This window comes from Desmodus rotundus, chromosome 10 (assembly GCF_022682495.2).
Source record: "Desmodus rotundus isolate HL8 chromosome 10, HLdesRot8A.1, whole genome shotgun sequence".
Taxonomy (NCBI): Eukaryota; Metazoa; Chordata; class Mammalia; order Chiroptera; family Phyllostomidae; genus Desmodus; species Desmodus rotundus.
In genome coordinates, this window is record NC_071396.1 from 64,768,880 (window position 1) to 64,790,938 (window position 22,059).

The 22,059-nt window shown below is 39.9% G+C and overlaps 1 protein-coding gene across 1 annotated transcript in view; it reads left to right on the plus strand.

Annotated features, from left to right (window-relative positions):
• PIEZO2 (piezo type mechanosensitive ion channel component 2) overlaps positions 1-22,059 on the plus strand; it is a 504,531-nt gene that overhangs the window by 383,770 nt on the left and 98,702 nt on the right. The window contains exons 18-21 of the mRNA XM_045187937.3: positions 854-895; positions 7,782-7,814; positions 8,175-8,380; positions 17,216-17,376. Of these exons, the coding sequence (XP_045043872.2) occupies positions 854-895; positions 7,782-7,814; positions 8,175-8,380; positions 17,216-17,376 (442 nt within the window). The remainder of the gene's footprint in view (positions 1-853; positions 896-7,781; positions 7,815-8,174; positions 8,381-17,215; positions 17,377-22,059) is intronic.

The following is a 22,059-nucleotide window of genomic DNA, read 5'->3' on the forward strand; positions in this document are numbered from 1 at the left end:
AAAACTAGTGTGTTTCTCCTTACTGAACTTGCAGTTAGCATTATGTAAAGGTTTTATGACGTACATAAGAAGAAAATATTACTATTTCTTCGTTGGTATTCTCGGGGCTATAATTTCAATTATATATTTATAAAATATACAATAGTATACCACAATTAATTTTGACATTATACACACTTAATAATAATGCACTAAATATTCATTATTTAAATATCCATCACTGTAATTTGTTAGAATGTATTGTGATGCATATAGAAACAAAATGACTTCTTTTAAGTTTGTTTTAGAAAACCTTAGAGAATAATATGTTAATATGGTGACTTAGTAGGATTTTATTTTTTTCACATTTTTTTATTGTTATTCAAGTATAGTTATCTCCATTTTACCCTTACCACTCCTCCCAACCCCAGCCATCCCACTTCCCACCCTTGATCCTACCTGCCTTTGGTTTTGTCCCTGTGTCCTTTATACATGTTCCTGAATTTTTTTTAATTATGGAAAAGTAACAAGAATTAATCTTTAAGATTGTATTTTATTTGATAAGTGTATTGTGAAAATTTAAACATTACAGATTTTTAATAAAGTGTGTAAGATGGGAAGGGACAAGAAGAATGGAGAGACTTGCTATATTCAAGCATTTTTCCTGAATATGTCCAATTTCACGTTGCTACTGAATCTCGCTGTCCAGACTGTTCTTCAGTGCACGAAACATGTGATGATTACACACCTGATGCTCTAAAGCTTACGAGACACAGTCTACTTCGTTCATCTCTAACAATCTCCTCTTTCTCTCTCCACCTGTCTCCCCATTGCCACCGCATGCAACCTTGTGCTTTTACCTCTCACCTCGTAGCCATGCCAAAGTCAATGGGCGTGTATATCTAATAATAAATAGGTGGGTACTTCAATGTTTTATCTCTTATTTTTGTTAAAAAACAGTCTCTTGGTGTGTTAAAAACACTTTACTCTTTTGTAAGTGAAAAATTATGTCATCAAATAGTAGACAATGGTCTTCAGGTATGCTCATGGATGTATTTTGCAAATCAAACCATTTGATGTTTATACCAAATGGTGCTGCCAAGTGAATTTGGAGGTTGATGAGGGTCTTCAGCTGGTGCTCAGCCTTTTGTATTGGTTCCAATGTATGTGCCATTAATTTCATTCTTTGGTAGAATTAGTTCAAGGTTTGCCCGAGAGCCCATCTTTTTCTTGGACATAAAACTAAGAGCTCAGCTCAAGAACCACCTCCTCCACAAACTTGCCCATAAGTGCCAACCTCCCAGCTAAATGGAACTGCCCTTCCTCTGAATTCCATAACCCTCTCTTATCGCTGCCTCCTGACACTTGCCTACCAGCCCTCTGGCTGCCTGCTTGTCTTATCTCCCTGGCCAGAGGTGTCAGCAGCTCAGGCCTGGAGTCCCTGTATAAATCACCAAGGTATCCACATGTCACCTACCTTGGGGCCTTACCCATTAGTTGACCCTTAATGGATATTTATTAATAAATTGAAAATAGTCACAATAATATATGGTGAAAAGAAAATTAAAACATCAATTTCTTCAAATATATCTCTACTTAAAAGATCAACATACTACAGAATGATATTTTATATCACTAGATTTCATAATATATTTGCATACCACAAAAGATACAAAGATGGGCACTGAGACATGGCCCTATCTTAGATGCATGTCACCTAGCTGGGGAGATAAAAATGCAGATGACTACACATAATAAGGAGTCAGCATTGATAGTATTATGTATGTATTTGTCCTCAAGTGCCCAAGAGTACAGAGTAAAGATTCTTTTGGATCTCATTTACTAAAACTATTTATACTTTATTAACTAGGTGAATTAAAATATCCATTCCCATACTTCATCATTAGTAATAAAGCCAGTAATTTTGGTAATAGAAACACTTATTTTATAGTAAACTCAATTAACTAATAACTCTTTAGAAGATTTGTTAGTTTTTTGTTCTATTCACTTTTAGGTAAAATTCTAAGGCTGACAACCAAATAGCAAACTTCAGGAGGTTGAACTTCTTTAAAAATTGTGAAAGATGAATGCATCATTGTGCAGATTACAGAAGAAGGAGGTGTGAGGACTGTTTGGTTACCTTTGGAAGCCAGTTTGTTGACAACCTAAGAGTGCAAGTCAACCTCAGGGTTTTAGCTGATAGGTACAGAAGTAAACTATAGACTCCAAGCAGAAATCTTGAGCAACTATTTAAATCACATCATTCCAAACATAAGGGTCTATTCTCTCTTTCTCTCTCTGTGTTCTTCATAAAGTATTTACCATTTGCTTTATGAAGAGATGGCTGGGACACCAAAGAGGACAAGAGTTGTTCTGATGGGCTCAGTAGGCAGAGCCTGATGCAAGTTTCTCTCAGGCAGTGAGTCTGATTGTCCCAGACTCATCACCTGAGAAAAACCTATGCCTGTTACCCCTAGTTACAAGGCCTGTGAATTCACCTACAAGTTCTAGAATGGTCACGATTTAAAACCATCCAAAATGATTAAAACCTCAAAGCATTCCAACATTAGCACTATCCTCTTTCTAGTGGAATCTCCGATTTTTGTCTGAATGTTAACACGTTAATAAAGGCCAAAGCTATGCTCCAGAAAAAAATGTTACCAAATAAACCCATTTCTCAGTATGTGTGTTCAGTTTTGAACGGGGCCTACAGTTGATTTGAATGATAATGTGAATACTTTTATTAAGCAAAGCTTTATTTTTCCCATAATTTATTTCTTTATGTACAGTGTTGGTTTTTTTTGTTTTATAAGAGAAATAATGTGCTTATAAATGCAAGTTCTGGGTAAAAGAATGCTCTACATTCAACTAATTAAAATTTAAATATTAAATTTAATTAAATTTAAAGGTTAATTAAAATTTAGATATTACCTTATAAAGTGTGAGGGAAGGTAAAGTGTTGAGGACAGTGGATGACTGATAAAATTGTGACGATACAAGTAATTGTGGGGAAGATCTAACTGAATTAGCAATCAGTATATATTAGAACACTTTTAGCAGGAGTAATAGTTATTTTCCCCACATATACAGAAACAGAAGCATTCCCATCCTGACTTGTAGTTTCTTTTGGAGGAAATAGTACCACATGTGTTTAAGATGTGATATTTAATTTACAAATCACTTGCTCCTCTCTGCACAGTCTCTAAAACTGCTTATAAGCTCTACAAAATAATCTGAAACAGTATAAATATCCTACTTTAAATATTAATTATATTATAAACACTATAAATTTGCAAGACATCTTTTTTGTAGTAGTCTAATGAATGGAGTGAGTGGTTTACATTACCACATATTCCAAATCAGAACAGTTATAAATGGAATCCAGATGGAGATTTTGCAAAAGTAGAATTTCCATTTTCTTTAATAGGAACTACCATATTTTTCAGACTATAATACGCACTTCCCCCTCCCCCCTTTTTGGGAGGAAAATGGGAGTGCGTCTTATAGTCCGAATGCAGCTTGCCTGGCTCGCTGGGGGCCGGGTGGGGGAAGGGTGGTGGCAGTGGAGCGGAGTCACAGGAGGCAGGAACAGGGTCACCGCTGCAGGAAGCCAGGGTGGCAGGAGTGGGGTGATGCTGCAGGCCCTGAAGCAAGGGAGGCAGCAGTGGAGTTCCCGCTGTGGCATACCATAGTACTAGGAAGGAGGATATAGGCAGTGCAGGCGTGTTAGGAGAAGAAAGCCTTCGGCCTGACGTGCCTCCATCATGTGACTGGTGTGTCCCCCATTAACATCAACATAGGCAAATTCCACTGCAGGGTCACCTGTCAATGTGGCCCTGCAGCTGTTGCAAAACTACAACTCCCATCATGCCTGGACAGGTTGGGATGATGGGAGCTGTAATTTGGCAACAGCTGCAGAGCCACACAGGTTGTGCAAAACTGCTGTCCCCATACAAGAGTGTTGCACAGCCTGTGACCCTCCAGCAGCAGATCTCCCCATAACAGTGTCAGCAGCAGATCCCCCCATAACAGTGTGCCCTCCACTGATGTTCTCGGCTACAGCGCCCCCATAACTATGAAGGACACAGTGCTGATAGCTCTGTCATTACTGTATTTTGTTGTAGAAAGATAGGATAGTGTACTGTAGTCTCCTGCTGAATCTACTGCAATTGTGGAAAGATGCCAAAGCAGAAAAGGATTTCTGCTTTAAAGGATGTTATTAAATATTTTACCACACTTTTTGCTTCAAAATTTTTTTCCTATTTTCCTCCTCTAAAACCTAGGTGTGTCTTATAGTACAAAAAATATGGTAACTTAATATGTGGCTTTTCAAAGTCAGTTTCTAGTACAGAATTAAACCTCTTCAATTCTCCATGCAATGTAATTTATTTCTTTTTTTTTCAAATAAGAATGACTCTCCAATGCATAGAATTTAATCACCAAACATGTAATGAATCATAGTACATACTAAGCACAATGCTACATTTTGCAAGGGAGATAAATAGAGTAAGACTGGATTTCTGCCCTCAAGAGAAGAGTCCTCAGAATCATAATTAGAATACAATAATGTAGGCATACATAGAAAAATGCATACATGGAGGACTCTACAAAGCTGCGGAAGAATGAACAAAAGAGTGGGTGAAAATAATATATTATCTGTTTTGTTAACATATAAAAGGAGATATAGTCAATGAGAGGATTTTATTTAACAAGTAGTGAGAGAATTAAAGCTCAGAGCCTGAATTATAATAAAAACAAGGCAACAAAGGTACAGGCATGGTTAAAGAAAATGCAGAGGAAAATGAATTCCCTGTGATGAAAGGCATGAGAAATGGTGCAGTTCATGGAAGTAGGAGGGAGGGGTCTTCTCTGATAATTCAGTTTATCACCATGTCTGTGTGGAAGCCCTTCTTGTAATGATTAGGTAATTCACATATGACAACCAGTAAAAAATTACCAGGATTATAAGTTCCTTAGCTGGACATTTTAGGGAATGTTTTTAGTAGAATGTGATTTTTAATGTAGCTTTTGAAAAATCAAGATTCTTTTTTTTAATTTGCTAGGTGGGGGGAAGGCTAAATTAAGGTGTACATTTTTTCCTGGAGAATCAGTATAGCTGCTGATTATAGTTCTGTCTGCCAGTATTGTGCAGACAACCCCACCTCTGCAGCAGCCCACCCCTGGCCAATGCAGTGGTGGCGGATAACAGGCAGACCAGAGCGCTCAGAATGTTGAGAACATTGAGACAGATTCAGGAGGAAGAAACATTTGCTCTTTTTCTTTAGGGTGGTCATTTTAATACACAAGTTCTGTTAATGAATGTCCTGGTGACGGAATTTCAGTCCAAATACAGCACTTCCCCCAGTGTCTGGGATTGTGTGGTCCCTTGCAAAGGCATGTTTCTAATTTTGCCTCTTCATTAGCATGAATTTATCAGACAGAGTATCAAAACAGTATATGAAAATCTACTATTAGCAGGTAGTTTCTTACATTAAAAATATTCTTGTGTACTAGACACTGCTTAAGCCCTTAACAGAAATCACCATAATTTTCACAACATCCTATAAAGTAGGCACTGTTATTCCACTTTACAGGTCAGCAAATTGAGCCTTAAAAAACAGGGTAAGGAGCTTTGCCATGTCACTTAGCTAGTAAGTTGTGTAGTTGATACTCAAATCTTTCTTTCTGATTCCAATGAACATGTTTTTAACAATATTCTGTGTTACCTCCAAAAATGCTGTGATAAAAATGAAAAGAAAAATGAAAGAAAAATGAAAGGATTCATGTAGGTGTCTTTTTAAAATAATAAACTCTAATCATACATTGAAAACATTTTCATATACACAAAGATTTTTCTCGGTGAAATGTCTCAGCTAGTTAAACTCCTAAACTAAGAAATAATAGCCTGATACATGTTTTCCCTTCCTTCTCTTTTCATCATTTATTACAAGCTCACAAAGCTACACTACACTAGAGGGCACCCAGGACTTGTTTCCTCATAAGGATTATGTCAAAGCAAAAATCAACAGCGTTAGACACAGAAATTAAATTCTCTTCTCTCCCCAGCATTACCCAGTCCCAGATATCTGCTAGACTGTTAGTACAACTTTCCAGAAGTAGATCTTCTGGATGTACTTTCAAAAGGTTTACTCTAGTGTTTTGCTTTGAGTCCTTCATTCAGTAATCTCCCCTCAATATACAGGGCATGGAAGGGCCCTTCGGGGCCTTGTTCCTTGAGGACTTTTATTAGGTAGTCACAGTGGCATGTGCAGAAACAGCCTCGTCTCTGTTTTACTCCATAAATAGCACTAATTATTGGAAAGTTGTTTTGTCAGTGTCAGGTCATGTCAGTGTCAATGTAGACATTAGAAACACACTCTGAGATGGTCATACTTCTCTAGTAAAAGCTGCCACATTCCTGTCATAATGAAAAAGTTATCTTCTCGCTTACAGTATGCCATACCCTGGCAATGCTGAAGAGAACACATAAATATTGACAATTGTGTAACACCTGACTGTGTTTACATTTAATACCATTTAATATGTAGAGTTCTGACAAAGTAGAAATGTATGCTGAGATGTGATTTGCCATTGCTGGTGTGTAAGATTCACTGTTGTAGTTTCAAGAATGGGAATTTTCCCAAAGATGGGAAGGTCAATTGGCTAGCTTTAGAAAATATGTCAGCATACCTCCTTCCTCCAATGTTGAAGAAGGGTATTTCTTCATTCAATTAATAATCTGTTTCTGACATTATTTAGTTTACCCGCTTGACACTCTGTTAAAAGTAATTACCTTTGAATGATAACCTTTCTAGAAGTCGAAGGACAATGTAGATTCGTTACAACAATTATCCAACATCATAGGCATGTTTCAAATATAACAACAAGTTGCAAGTAAGTTTAGATTTTTACCTAGCCAAATTTCCTCATTTTATAGAAAATAAATTAAGTTCCAGAAAGGTTAAATAATTTATTCAGGACCCACAATTATACAGATAGAATAACATTATTAATTGTCCATCCTGCTACAATGAAGCTGATATACATAGATTAATTATGACAAATAGAGAAGACTCCCAGGATTTCCAGTAGGCCTTTTCCTAATACCGACTTTATTGCCCTCAAATGTTCCTTCAAATGTTCATTTGAATATGAAAAAAAAACTTTTTAAGAACATCAGGAGAAAGATCACACTTGTTACCATCCACTGTGAAAAGAGCTGTGCTGGCCCTGCTGTTGTCCCAGGTCAGTGAGGCAGCACCATCCCTCGTTCTCACTCGGCACTCACGTGCTGGCTTCTCCAGGCTAATACAGCAGGTCACACCTGGGCCCATGAACAGGAACACAATGCAGACATCCTTCTCCTGACAGCATTTAGCATCCATCTCATACACTTCAAATGATGTCAGAATAGGAGGAGTCTATGCAGAGAGCGACTGAAAGCACACATCAGTTGAGAATTTTTCTTTAACCTATATAAAATGTGAATGACTTGATTCTTGTGGGATGGTTTGCTGCATTACTAAAAAAGCATGACATGGTTTGCCTCTGTAGTTTATATGTTCTCTCCCTTACAACCTGCAGTCCTGTCCACTCTCAAGTCAGTTGCCAAGCCTAGGGCTCCTGGCAGAAGCACGCTATTGATGCCCCCCTGGAATGCATTTGCATTAGGACTTACTGCAACCAGCACACAGGAATGCAATAGTGGATGATGTGTAGCATGATGTGTGATCTCTGATACTCCTTATAATTCTTCTGTTCTCATCTCCTTTTTTCCTTTCTATTTCAATTACTTTGAGCAGCATCAAGAAAAAATTACCAATCCACCAAAATGAGTAAGTCCCCCTGTGAAGCCATGAAATGCTTGCTCTACATGATGCCATTTCATGCTTCTACATCCTAAACTCTGACCATTTTCTCCTCTGGGAAAAATGTCAAGTTTAGGTGTTGGTAGCTCTCATTACTGACTAATCACTACAATCTGAATTAGAAGAGATAACAAACCCTAAGTGAGTTTACAGATTGTTTTTAGAAAGAGCTTTTAAAAAAAGTGACAAGACGCTAACAACCCCACGTTGCAAGGCCTGTGCACATGCACTGATGTTCATTTTTGTTCATCCTCCTTTAACTTGCCCTTCACTCAAATGTCCCCTGGTACCCTTTCCCTTTCTGACGCCCCTGCTCTCTGCCAACAGACTGGCCCACCCTGAGGGAAGTCTCCCAGACCTTGCCATGATGAGTCTGACCGCCAGCTTGGATAAGCCAGAGGCGAAGCAGTTGTCTGAGTTTGGTGAGGGGAAACCAGAGAGATGCTCTGAAAAAGTGGAGAAGGGTGAGCTTGGGAAAGACAGTGAGGAGGATGAGGAAGATGAAGATGAAGAAGGGGAGGAAGAGACATCAGGTAATCCACCCACTACCAGTCGCATGATGGCTGACAGACCAGTGAATGAAACACTGGCTTGCACCAAACAGATATATACATGTATTTGACCCATTTAGTGAAATAAAACTTGGAATGTGGTATTTTGGTTGCTATAGTTACAAATTGCTGTTCCAATTGCTCCAATAATTTTCTTATAAATCTGACTTAGAAGAAGAGAGCAGATGGCTGGTTATCAGCTACTGATCCCCAGTGATGATCCTGGCATAGACCAGAAGGGCCTGGCTCTCCCCTGCACTCAGACAGAAACCTCAGACAGGATGCTTCCTCTCAGAACACATTCAGGCAGCTGTGTAGAATTTCTGAAAATTCTAGACATGGTCTTTTCAAATACATCCTCAAAGAAATTATTTTAGGCTTTTCCATGAAACTGATCATTAAGAGTATATTTCTAATCCTGCTATAATGCTTCAGGACATGGGAATTGCAGGAGAAAATGAACAATCAGATAACTATCATTTCAGGTCAACTCCTAGAGATGTTTTTGTTGTCATTTTTATTTAGATTTTTTCCTTTTATTCTTTAGGCTCTTCTTTCCTATTTTTCCTCATGGACTTAAAATAATGTTTTAACAGGACATGCTGAGAACAGATGGCCTCAGTGATCATGACACGTTGTCTGACAGAGTCCACAAGGTGCCAAGCTTAGTGTGTCCAGTACTTCCCAAAAAGCCTGGGAGAAACCAGAAAACAGAGCCTTTGGGAGTGATGTTCTGTGGCGGCAACCGTAGTCAGATGCTGCACTTGTCTTTCCTGTGCTCTGTGCTTTACAAAAGTAGAAAATAAAAAAGCATGAGGTGGAAGGTCCTTCCCAAAAGCAAACTCCCCTAAAACCTGGTCCCTTTCACCCACTCATCTCAGAAGATCCTAGGAGAGGCCCAGAAATGTCCTCTCCATATCTGAGCAGTGTGTGTTCCTTAGTGTGGAGGGAGAACCAAGTGCTGTAGGAGCAAGGAGTCAGGATAAGGGTTTTGTTATACTGCTTTAACTCAGGTTTGAGTTTTGGACCATACCTATTCTCTTACTCCCTTAGTACCTGTCATCTCCACTTCTGAATTGTGCCCAATTATGATGTAAAGTCTTGTACTGACTGTCATCTGAGCAGCAGAGAAGCATTTTTTTTCACAGTAACTAAAACCTTACTTACACTTTCAGAACCAAGTACACTGTTTCATCCACCCAAGGCATGCAAAGAAGTTACTTAAAGAGACAGGTAGCTGTCATCATCTGCCTGGGCTTGTGAGCTTTGGTCTATGAATGTGGTGTCATGTTGATTCCACAAAATAATCCTGTTGTGATTGTCATTCCTATTAACAGGACAGTCCTTCTAGACAGAAGCATCTCTCCAGTCAGTATGTATTATTCCTTAGCATGAAGTAGAAAGAAGAAAATTACTAATCTGATTAAAAGTTATTATTAAAATAAGTCTGACCATGTTTTGTGAACTGAGACTGGAGCATTCTGGTACTCAGTGTTCACTTTCACTGGTGGGAGGTGCAGGTTCTTCCTACTGGTGGCAGCGCGCCACCTGGCTTGCTCCTCCAGGCCACTGGTGAGCTTCATCTGCACTCGAGTCAAGCCCCTGAAAGGAGAATGGTGCTTTAGAAGCGCGACTTTGGCAAGAAAAAAGTCATTTAGATGGAGTTTGTGTTACTTAATATTCCCAGGAGATTTGGGAATTATAGCTCAGCTTTAAGAGCAAATAAGGTCAAAATTCTTCTTCACACTAGTTTAATTAAAAGGTAGATGAGATTGAGGAAGATGGCGGCAACATAGGTGGGAGCGGAGTCCACTTCCCCTCAACGCCAGGGAAATACCTAGCTGATCTGAGGAGCAGAGCGAACAGCCAACAGTATTCCAGCATATACGAAGATCAGAGACCAAAGATAGAGGACACTGAAAGATCTGACGGTAAGAAGAGTGCTGAAGGACAATAAGGTCCACGGGACCCAGGACCGCGCGGTACAAGGGCGGCAGAAGCGCCAGCCCTGGCGCAGGGGCTGCGGCAGGAGTCTTGGGAGAGGGCCAGGCTGCGCTGTGAGCAGCCAGGTGCTTGATTAGACCAGGGGGGCTTGAAAAGGAGGAATTTCTCAAAAAGAAAAAGAAAATAGAGACACTCAGGGGCTAATTAGAGAACTCTCGGTAGTAGCCGAGGCCCCTGGCGCCCCTCCCCCTCCACCCCTGGACTGCTACGCTCACCTGAGGTCCGGTCGCGCGCGCGAGCAGATTAGCGAACGGGACCCACACTTGAAACCCAGGAGGGGCGCCCACACCTGAAACCTCCGAGATAATTTGGACCAGAGTCTAGCTGCTCTACCCACAGGCCCAAAACCTCGGAACCGAGTGCCGCCTGATTCAGTCCCAGGGCGGCCCCGCCCGCCCGAGAGACTCAAGCCCAGGGCGGCTGGATCGGGCCCCCAAGCACAGAGCCTGTGGCTCAGCGGGCTGCGCGCGCTCACCAAGCACAGGGCCGGCTGGGTGCCTGTTTTCTAAATACAAAGCTGCTGGCGAGTGTCCTAACCCCAAGGCGGCTGAATCCGCCACCTGCGCGCCAGCGTTCCAAGCCCTGGCGGCTCTATTGGTCCGCCGGCTGCGCGCTCAGGGCACAAAATAACGTCACAGACCCAAAGCGGCTGGATTCCCCTGCTGCGCGCGCACGCGTCACAAGCCAAAGCAGCTGGATTGGCTGATCAACGGACTGATTGACTGCCAGGGACCACACTTACAAAACAGCGAAGAGTGTGACCCAGGAAGAGAGAAAAGTGAAACCAATCCTTCCAAACACCCCCTCCCGTTGCACAGACAGGACACCAGCAGAAATAACCTGACCGGTTTAAAGCCAACAGAAGGTTTTTTTGTTTTTGTTTTTGTTTTTGTTTTTTTTGTTTTTTTTTTTTTTATCCTTTTTCTTTTTTTTTCCTTTCCCCCTGAATTCCTTCTTCCTCTCTCTTTTTTTCTTTTTTTTCATTCCTTCTTCCTCCCATCCTTTACCATTTTTATGTCTTCTTCCTGCCTTCTTTTATCTATTTCTATGTTTTAATTTTTGCTAAAATTCCTTCTTATCTTGCCTCTGATCTTTCTTTAATCCTTCTTCCCTCCTTCCTTCCTTTCCTCCTTTCCTATTTCCTTTTTCCCTCCTTCCCATCTTTCTTTTGGTTTGTTTTGTGTGTGTGTGTGTTTTTGTTTTTTTTTTCTTTTCTTTCGCCCCCCCTTTCTCTTTTTCCCACAGGTGAGACAACAAAACCTGGAGTGCTGAAAAGACTAGAGTTAGACCGTGTTAAACACATAAACGTCAGCTCAAGACCAGTGAGCACAGGAGAGTAAGGAGATAGCACCACCGAATCCCATTGGCATTCTACCATAGAAGTTCATATCATAAATCCAGGGAGTCAGAACAAAGCAATTTAAGACACAGAGGCCAACAAGAAGAACCTCACAAACAATGGGAAGACAAAGAAACAATTCCCAAATGAAAGGAAAGGAGGAAGTCTCAGAAAGAATACTAACCGAAAAAGAGGCAAGTCAACTATCAGATACTGAGTTCAAAGCAATGGTCATCAGGAAACTCACTGAGCTCTCTGAGCTCAAAGAGAACTACCAGAAACTACAAGGAAACTACAATGAACTCACTGCAAACTATATCAACATGAAAAAGGAAATAGAAAATATCAACAAGAGCCAAGCGGAAATGAAGAATACAATTTCTGAATTGAAGAACACAGTAGAAGGAATTAAAAGCAGACTTGATGAAGCAGAGGATCGGATCAGCGAGCTGGAGGATAAAGTAGAAAAAAACACCCAGAAGGAGCAAGAAAAGGAAAAGAGGCTCAGAAAGAATGAAGAGGCAATAAGGGAAATGCAGGATAACATGAAACGTAACAATATCCGTATAATAGGAATACCAGAAGGAGAAGAAGAAGAGCAAGGGATAGAAAACCTGTTTGAAAAAGTAATGATGGAAAATTTCCCTAATCTGAGGAGAGAAAAAGTCACCCAAATCCAGGAAACACAGAGAGTCCCAAGCAAGAGGAACCCAAAGAGACCCACTGCAAGACACATCATAATTAAAATGGCAAATTTCCAAGACAAAGAGAGGATCTTAAAGGCAGCAAGGGAGAAAAAGGAAGTAACATACAAGGGAGCCCCAATAAGGTTAGCAACTGACTTCTCAATGGAAACGCTCCAAGCCAGAAGAGAATGGCAAAAAATATTCCAAGTAATGAGAACCAGAGGCCTCCAACCAAGACTACTTTACCCAGCAAGGCTCTCAATCAAGATAGAAGACCAAATAAAGAGCTTCCCAGACAAAAGAAGTCTAAAAGAATACAGCTCCACCAAACCAGCTCTGCAAGAGATGCTAAAGGGACTGCTTTAAGGAAAGGAAGGAAAAGAGAAAGACAGAGGAACACAGGTAGGAAATAATGGCAATGAATAACTACCTATCAATAATAACCTTAAATGTAAATGGATTAAATGCTCCAATCAAAAGACATAGAACAGCTGAATGGATAAGAAAACATGACCCACACATATGCTGCCTACAAGAGACCCATCTCAGGACAAAAGACTTACACAGACTGAAAGTGAAGGGCTGGAAACAAATTTTCCAAGCAAACGGACAGGAAAAAAAAGCAGGGGTAGCAATACTCATATCAGACAAAATAGACTTCCAAAGAAGGGCCATAAAGAGAGACCCAGAAGGTCACTTCATAATGCTCAAAGGAAGAATCCACCAAGAAGACATAAACATTGTAAATATATATGCACCCAACATAGGAGCACCCAAATACATAAAGAAAATCTTGGAGGATTTCAAGAAAGATATTGACAGCAACACAATTATAGTAGGGGATTTTAACACCCCACTATCAAAAATGGACAGGTCTTCCAAACAAAAGATCAACAAAGATATTGTGTCACTTAACAATACCTTAGAGGAAATGGACTTAACTGATATATACAGAGCTTTTCATCCCAAAGAAGCAAAATACACGTTCTTTTCAAGTGTCCATGGAACTTTTTCAAAGATAGACCACATGATAGGACACAAAGCAAGCCTCAACAAATTCAAGAAAATTGAAATCATATCAAGCATCTTCTCTGACCACAAGGGTCTGAAACTAGAAACCAACGCCAAGGGTAAAAACCCAAAACACTCAAAAGCATGGAGACTGAATAGCATGCTATTAAACAATGAATGGGTCAAGAACGAGATTAGGGAAGAAATCAAAAACTTCCTGGAAACAAATGAAAACGAACTCACAACAACCCAAAACCTATGGGACACAGCAAAGGCAGTCCTGAGAGGGAAGTTCATAGCAATACAGGCCTACCTTAAGAAGTTAGAAACAGTTCACACAAACAACCTAACCCTACGCCTACAAGAACTGGAGGAACAACAACAAAGACAGCCCAGAGCAAGCAGAAGGAAGGAAATAACCAAGATCAGAGCAGAACTAAATGACATAGAGACTAAAAGCACAATTGTAAGGATCAATGAATCCAGGAGCTGGTTCTTTGAAAAGATAAACAAAATTGACAAGCCTTTAAGTAGGCTCATCAAAAAGAAAAGAGAGAGGATCCAAATAAACAGAATTAGAAATGAAAGTGGAGAGATTACAACTGATACCACAGAAATACAAAGGATCGTAAGAAATTACTATGAAGACCTGTATGCTAAGAAATTTGAAAACCTAGATGAAATGGACACATTCCTAGAAAAATATAATCTTCCAAAACTGAATGAAGAAGAAGCAGAAAACCTGAACAGACCAATATCAGCAAAGGAAATTGAAGCAGTCATCAAGAAACTCCCATCACACAAAAGCCCTGGACCAGATGGTTTCACAGGAGATTTCTACAAAGCATTTAAGGAAGAACTAACCCCTATCCTTCACAGACTATTCGAAAAAATCCAAACTGATGGAAGACTCCCAAACTCTTTTTATGAAGCCAACATCATCCTAATCCCAAAACCAGATAAAGACACAACGAAGAAAGAAAACTTCAGACCAATATCGCTGATGAACATAGACGCTAAAATTCTCAACAAAATATTAGCAAACCGCATCCAGCAATATATTAAAAAGATCATCCACCATGACCAAGTGGGATTCATCCCAGGGATGCAAGGATGGTACAATATTCACAAATCAATAAACATAATACATCACATCAACAACAGCAAAGACAAAAATCACATGATCATATCAATAGATGCGGAAAAAGCATTTGATAAGATACAGCACCCATTTCTGATAAAAACACTCAGCAAAGTGGGAATAAAGGGAGCAGTCCTCAACATAATTAAGGCCATATATGAGAGACCTACAGCCAACATCACACTCAATGGACAAAAACTTAGAGCTTTCCCACTAAGATCAGGAACTAGACAAGGATGCCCTCTCTCACCACTCCTATTCAACATAGTATTGGAAGTCCTAGCCACAGCAATCAGACAAGAAAAAGCAATAAAAGGCATCCAAATTGGAAAGGAGGAAATGAAACTGTCACTGTTTGCAGACGACATGATAGTGTACATGGAAAACCCTATAGACTCCACTCAAAAACTACTCGACCTAATAAATGAATTTGGCAAAACAGCTGGATACAGAGTCAATACCCAGAAATCAAAGGCATTCCTGTACACCAGCAACGAAACTGCAGAAACAGAAATCAGGAAAAAAATCCCATTCGATATAGCAACAAGAAAAATAAAGTACCTAGGAATAAACCTAACCAAGGAGGTAAAAGACCTGTACTCAGAAAACTACACAACACTGAAGAAAGAAATTAAGGAAGATACAAACAAATGGAAGCATGTACCATGTTCATGGATTGGAAGAATCAACATTATCAAAATGGCCATACTACCCAAAGCAATTTATAGATTCAATGCAATCCCTATTAGAGTACCCATGACATATTTCACAGATATAGAACAAACATTGCAGAAATTCATATGGAACCATAAACGACCTCGAATAGCTGCAGCAATTTTGAGAAAGAAAAACAAAGCAGGAGGGATCACAATACCTGATATCAAACTGTATTACAAGGCCACTGTAATCAAAACAGCCTGGTACTGGCATAAAAACAGGCACATAGACCAATGGAACAGAATAGAGAGCCCAGAAATAAACTCAAGTCTATACGATCAATTAATATTTGACAAAGGAGGCAGGAGCATAAAATGGAGCAAAAACAGCCTCTTCAACAGATGGTGTTGGGAGATCTGGACAGCTACGTGCAAAAAAATGAAACTCGATCACCAACTTACGCCGTACACGAAAATAAACTCAAGATGGATAAAAGACTTAAATATAAGCCGTAACACCATAAAAGTCCTTGAGGAAAACATTGGCAGGAAAATCTCAGACATTCCACGCAGCAACATCCTCACAGACACATCCCCTAAAGCAAGGGACATAAAGGAAAGAATAAACAAATGGGACCTCATCAAAATAAAAAGCTTCTGCATGGCTAAAGAAAACAGCACCAAATTACAAAGAGTACCAACAGTATGGGAAAACATATTTGCCAACGATACCTCAGACAAGGGCCTGATCTCCAAAATATATAAAGAACTCACTCGACTCCACCCCAGGAAGACAAACAACCCAATTAAAAAATGGGCAAAGGACTTGAACAGACACTTCTCCAAGGAAGACATACAGAGGGCCCAGAGACATATGAAAAGATGCTCAGCATCACTAGCCATCAGAGAGATGCAAATTAAAACCACAATGAGGTATCATCTCACACCAGTCAGAATGGCCAACATAAACGAATCCACAAACAAATGTTGGAGAGGATGTGGAGAAAAGGGAACCCTTGTGCACTGTTGGTGGGAATGCAGACTGGTGAGGCCACTGTGGAAAACAATATGGAATTTCCTCAGAAAACTAAAAATGGAACTGCCCTTTGACCCAGTAATTCCGCTGCTGGGATTATACCCTAAGAACACTGAAACACCAATCCAAAAGAATCTGTGCACCCCAATGTTCATAGCAGCACAATTTACAATAGCCAAGTACTGGAAGCAACCGAAGTGCCCATCAGCAAACGAGTGGATCCAAAAACTATGGTATATTTACACAATGGAATTCTACGCAGCAGAGAGAAAGAAGGAGCTTATACCCTTTGCAACAGCATGGATAAAACTGGAGAGCATTATGCTAAGTGAAATAAGCCAGGAAGTGAGGGACAAGTACCATATGATCTCACCTTTAACTGGAACATAAGCAATAGAAGAAAAAAGCAAACAAATTATAACCAGAGACATTGAAGTTAAGAACAATCTAACAATAGCCAGGGCGGGGGTGGGGGGTGGGGGCGGGGATAGTGGGAAGAGGGTATTACAGGAACTACTATAAAGGACACATGGACAAAACCAAGGGGGAGGGTGGAGAGGGGGGAGGGAGGTGGGTTCACCTGGGGTGGGGTAGAGGGATGGGGAGAAAAGGCATACAACTGTAATTGCATAACAATAAAAAAAATTTAAAAAAAAAAAAATAAAGTGCAGTAGCAAGAGCACAAAAAAAAAAAAAAAAAAAAAAAAGGTAGATGAAAGTAACCTTGCCTCTCAGAGTCTCAGTATGTGATGTCTAAGTCATTGTCACAACAAAGGATTCTTAGACCACCTGGTGCCAGATTTTGATAGTCTTAGAATGCACCCACTACTATTATTTTGCACCTTCTTGTTCTAAACTGAAAGTCACAAGATATGTTTTAAATAATAATGCAAAGAAAAAACCCAAAACCTTTTCATGCTCTTCGGTGAATTACTGTTTTGCAGATTTAAGGAACAAATGGCATCTGGTGATTGACCGCCTCACTGTGCTCTTCTTAAAGTTTCTGGAGTATTTTCACAAGCTGCAGGTGTTCACGTGGTGGATTTTGGAGCTACACATCATCAAAATTGTTTCGTCGTACATCATCTGGGTTTCTGTGAAAGAGGCAAGTGAACATTTGCCGTATCACCAGGACAGACAGAACCACAGTGGGTCATTATGTCTCCTTTCCAACCATCCATGATTTTTTTTGAAATGCAATTCCTATTACATTAGAACATCAAGATCTAAGATAGGCACGTACACTTTATTTTACAGAAAAACAAAGGACAGATGTCCTGAGAAGAGGGGAAAATAACAGGGGATAAAAATGCTCCTGGAATAGTTCTAATTGGCTTGTTTATATCACAAAGGTTACTTATTTTCATCTGGTATTTAGCTGAAGTGTGTGAGAGCAAGCTGATTCTGCACTACAAGAAAGAATCCATCTCCCTAAATTCACTTTGAGAGAAAACAATAGTTTATGTGACCAAAGAGTAAACTTGGGTTCCAAAGTTTAGTAAACTCTTTAGTAGAGCTCACCTTGTTTATTATTGGAGTTTCTGAGACAAGACACAAAGTCTTTCAACATTATAATTGCACTTCTGTTTTCTCATCTGTAGAAAGGAGAGGCATCATTCAGCCAACAATTATTTGATGTTTACTGTGGAGAAATTAGCTTGCTTTCAATTTATTCAACCAACAATTTTCACATACTTCTAACTTCCCTGAGCTATTTTTGAGTGACAATTCAAAGAGTCTTTGCTCTCTAAAAATTATAATTTTTCAAAAGTTACATAATAATATACTATAACTACAATATGATAAACCTAAAATGTTTCACAAATAGGTAACTAAGGGACAAACCTTAATTTGAGCTCCCCAGTCTAAACTAGAACTTTTCCCCATTTCATACAAACCATCTGGAATGGGTGAGTGATCATTGCCAGGTGGGGACAAAAACGGAAGCCACGTTCCCTGTGAGATTCGTGGCTGAAATGACATTAGCTCCATTGTTAAGTAACCACGTCTATACATCAATCAGAACTACAATCTAGCTTCATATGTATATTAGTTGAGAACAAAATAGTTTCCACATTTCAACTGTGTTGGTGAATTGACTAATTTAGGCAGAATTTCAGAGTCAGAATATTAATAATACGGCAATGAAAAAAGGACAACAGAAGTCATTGGGCTAAAAATGAACAAAGGCCATTTCATGAATTAGAGAAGTTCTGCTCCTATTGCGTCTAGCATCTAAAAGAATTCTATTGATGTAAACTGGTTTAATCCCCACATGTACTTCTCTGAGTTTTACATGGTGTCAGCAAAAGGGGTTTCAAGACCCAAAATATGAGTTACTGTGTGATCCTTCGGTGACATTGCCACTGAAGTCTCTCCCCTCTCTACTAACTTTGGTCTGTGGGCTCCAGTCAGCGTGTTCATAGCTAATTCTTACTAATGTCACTGAAGCATTGTCCCTTTAAAATGTGTTCAACAAGGAACTTTTCTTCATGACCCCAAAGGCAAAACACTTTATCATCCTTAGGTAATGGAAAGTCCTACAGTTATCTTAAAAAGAAGCAAATCTCACTTTATAAATTAAAATAGTCTATCCACAGAAAATAAACTCTGATCTCTTACCAAGGAAGGAGTGTCTCTTCTCCCTAGCTGCTTTGTTCTTTCTCACACATCCCTCCCCTCACTGCCTCCACTTCAATGAACTAACTTCTGCTAGAAACCTTCTGGGCTGGACCATAGACTGGTGGTGGTGGTAGGGGTGGGGGGATTTGACTTGTACTATCATAGGGTGGCCTCACACTCTGGGCTGGATCAGTTAAACCGGCCCTTTCTCTCAAGGAGGTTCCTCTGCCCCTGGCTTCCCAGCATCCTCTTCCCAGCACCCTATCTTTTGGAAACCTGTCCTCCTCCCGACCATCCCTTTGAGCAGTACTCAGAACAGCTCCACTCACTACTATCTCCCTCCTGCATCATGTCCAAGGGCAATGCTTCAGAGAGTCTTTGCTCTGCTTGGACCCCAGAAAAGCAGTGCCCTGTGCTCTGCTACTACAGCAGTCTCCCTCTCCTTGCCAGCTGAATTTTCTGGGTAGAAGTTAGATATCAGTGCCAAAACTCTGTGCTCAAACTCCAATGTACTCATATACATGCTAAGAATGGTCCAGCTTGAAGCTTCCTCACTCAGGACTTTGAGGAGAGAATGCAGCTTCCCTTCATCTTGGGGATCGGGGACAGACAGAATCATTCCCCTACAAAGAAATTTCCTCACACTTCCCCCTCCCCCACTATGCTGTCATCTCCCCTATCTTAACCTATTTATTTCCTCCTGAAGGGCTTTAAAGACCCCTAAATAGGTTCCCATCAACTGTTTTGTAATTTCTACATGTTGCACCTTGTTTGGAATGTTATATCACCATCTGTTCTACCTTAGTATCTCAAGACATTTTGACTTAACACCTTTCTATACCAAGTATACTTGGGAAAGAAAGACAAACACTGACTATTATATGTGGTTCTTGAAAGGAGCTATATGCTAATCCAGCATGTGATGTGCCTGCATTTTACCTGATTATAACAAGGGAGAGTGTTCACATCAGAATGGCTACAGTGCACAATTCCAAGGGCACATTCACCTTGGAAAAGCAACCCTCAGGTCCTGTACCTCTGAGATGCCATTTTATACCTGCAGGGGCCTCTTCTGCTTTGAACACTTGACTCATCTCAATCGGAGAGACCCGTCAGCAATGACATTTGCTATATATATTTGCTTCATAGCTTATTACTTTTGATTATATAAAATATATCCTTCCTCAAAAAATTGCTGATAAGTAAATGGCAAAATGAAAACAAAGTCAGCATCTACAGTTAAATCTTCAAGAGGTATGGTCATTCGTTCTGGATTCAGACTATTCTCATCCAAGGCCATCAACCAAGTTGCTTGTCTTCACAAACTCTCAGGTCATCTGCCACAAATATTAAACCTTTCCGAGGTTGTCATTATGGGCATCCAAGGGAGAAGAGGTCTCTGAGAGTTTGTTACAAAAACCTTTCCCTGTATCAACATCTCTTACTGAGGAGTGATACCACTTTGGAATGACCTAATTTAAAAATATATTCTCTTACCCTCTTTGTATGTAACCATGTTTTTAATTTCTAAAGGTTTCTAGAGTGCTCTGTGAGATCACATTATTCCCTGAGGAAAGGGACCACCTATTTCTTTCAGTATCCTTAGTAATTCCAAGTGGCCCTGGCCAATTGTAGAAACTCAATGACTCTTTACTGACTGAAGGAAGGAAGTAATAATAACTTTGCAAGGTTGAGATTCTTCTTAGATGTCAGTTGGTGTTTCATTATTATTATTATTACTTTCACTCTTACTAAGCATGCATTTAGCCTTTATATACTTAATTTTATATACTTAAAATAAATTACAATAAATTAAATGCTTATAGTGTGCTAGATGCTGGTGCAAATGCATTGAAAACATTTCTTGTCTCAGCTTACAGGTCATGGTAATGGCTGATAAATAAAAACAAAGTCACATTATCTAGGGTTATAGTTATCCCTAGAAGTTCTGGGCACACAGGGAGGGGGATCATATGCAGAAGGCTGCATTGAAGTTGTGGGTTCTCTGAAGGGCAAGGCCAGGGATGGTTAAGCATGGGGCCACGCACCACAGTCCTCAGAGGCGTCTGTCTCAAGGAAGTGGCTTCAAGTTTCACAAGTTGATGTTCAGATAAAATGACAATTTGTATAAAAGTGGGTTTTTTTAGGAAGGCATTATGGGATAAAATTACTATCCAAAATTCCTTGATAATAAGAATAGAACACTTGTTCTATGGGATTATTAGTCATTTCCCTAGGGATTCTGATTTATCAGGTATTTGTTAGGGCCCAGGTATTTGTTTGTCTTTTTTTTTTAAATGTGCATTTAATGAGATTCCTTTCACCATGGAAGTGATGAGACCATAGTCAACCACATATGCATTGAACGAAGTATTGCATTTATCTGAGCCCCAGTTTCCCTCTTTATAAAATGATAAAAATAAAAACACCCACATCACAGAGTCTGCCCAGTCCTTATTTTACTTAATTCTCTGTGACATGGAATATTAATGATCATTTCCCATGCTTAAAACTGTCCCTTCTCTTGCTTTCCAAATCAGCACACACTCCTGGCCCCTCCCCCTTGCTTTGGCCCTTCCCAACAGGCTCACTCACAGAGGCTCCTTCCTCTCCTCCTGTGAGCTTCTCTCTTAGAGTTCTACAAGTTCTACTGCAGAGAACCTTTTCTGGTTCTAGACTCTGTGGGTGATCTTGTGAGGTCCTGTGGTTCACTTGCCATTTACATGTAATGAGTCGCAAATCTATATCTTCAACCAGTCCCCCTTTTGAATTTCACTTCCATATCCGTAAGTGACAACTGAACATGACATCACTCTTGCATGTCCCTACAGCACCTTCAGCTAAATATCTCTATCACTGAGCTCATGACGTCTATCTATATAATTCCCTATTCGATTACTCTAATAGAGTCTCAACTGTGCTCTAATCCTTTCTCCTTCTAATATGCATTCTGTCATGTGGCCAGAAAAATCTTTCAGAGTATAAATATGATGATGTTAATCTTCTTCTACTTTGAAATTTTCAATAGTTCCTTGTCATCCTCCCAATAACATCATATAACACTCATGATCTTATCGTAGACCACTTTGTCATTTCCTTTCCTAGACACCAAAGATGACTGGTAAATTTCAAAGTCCTCTAAGGGGACTCAGATCCCACTGCTCCC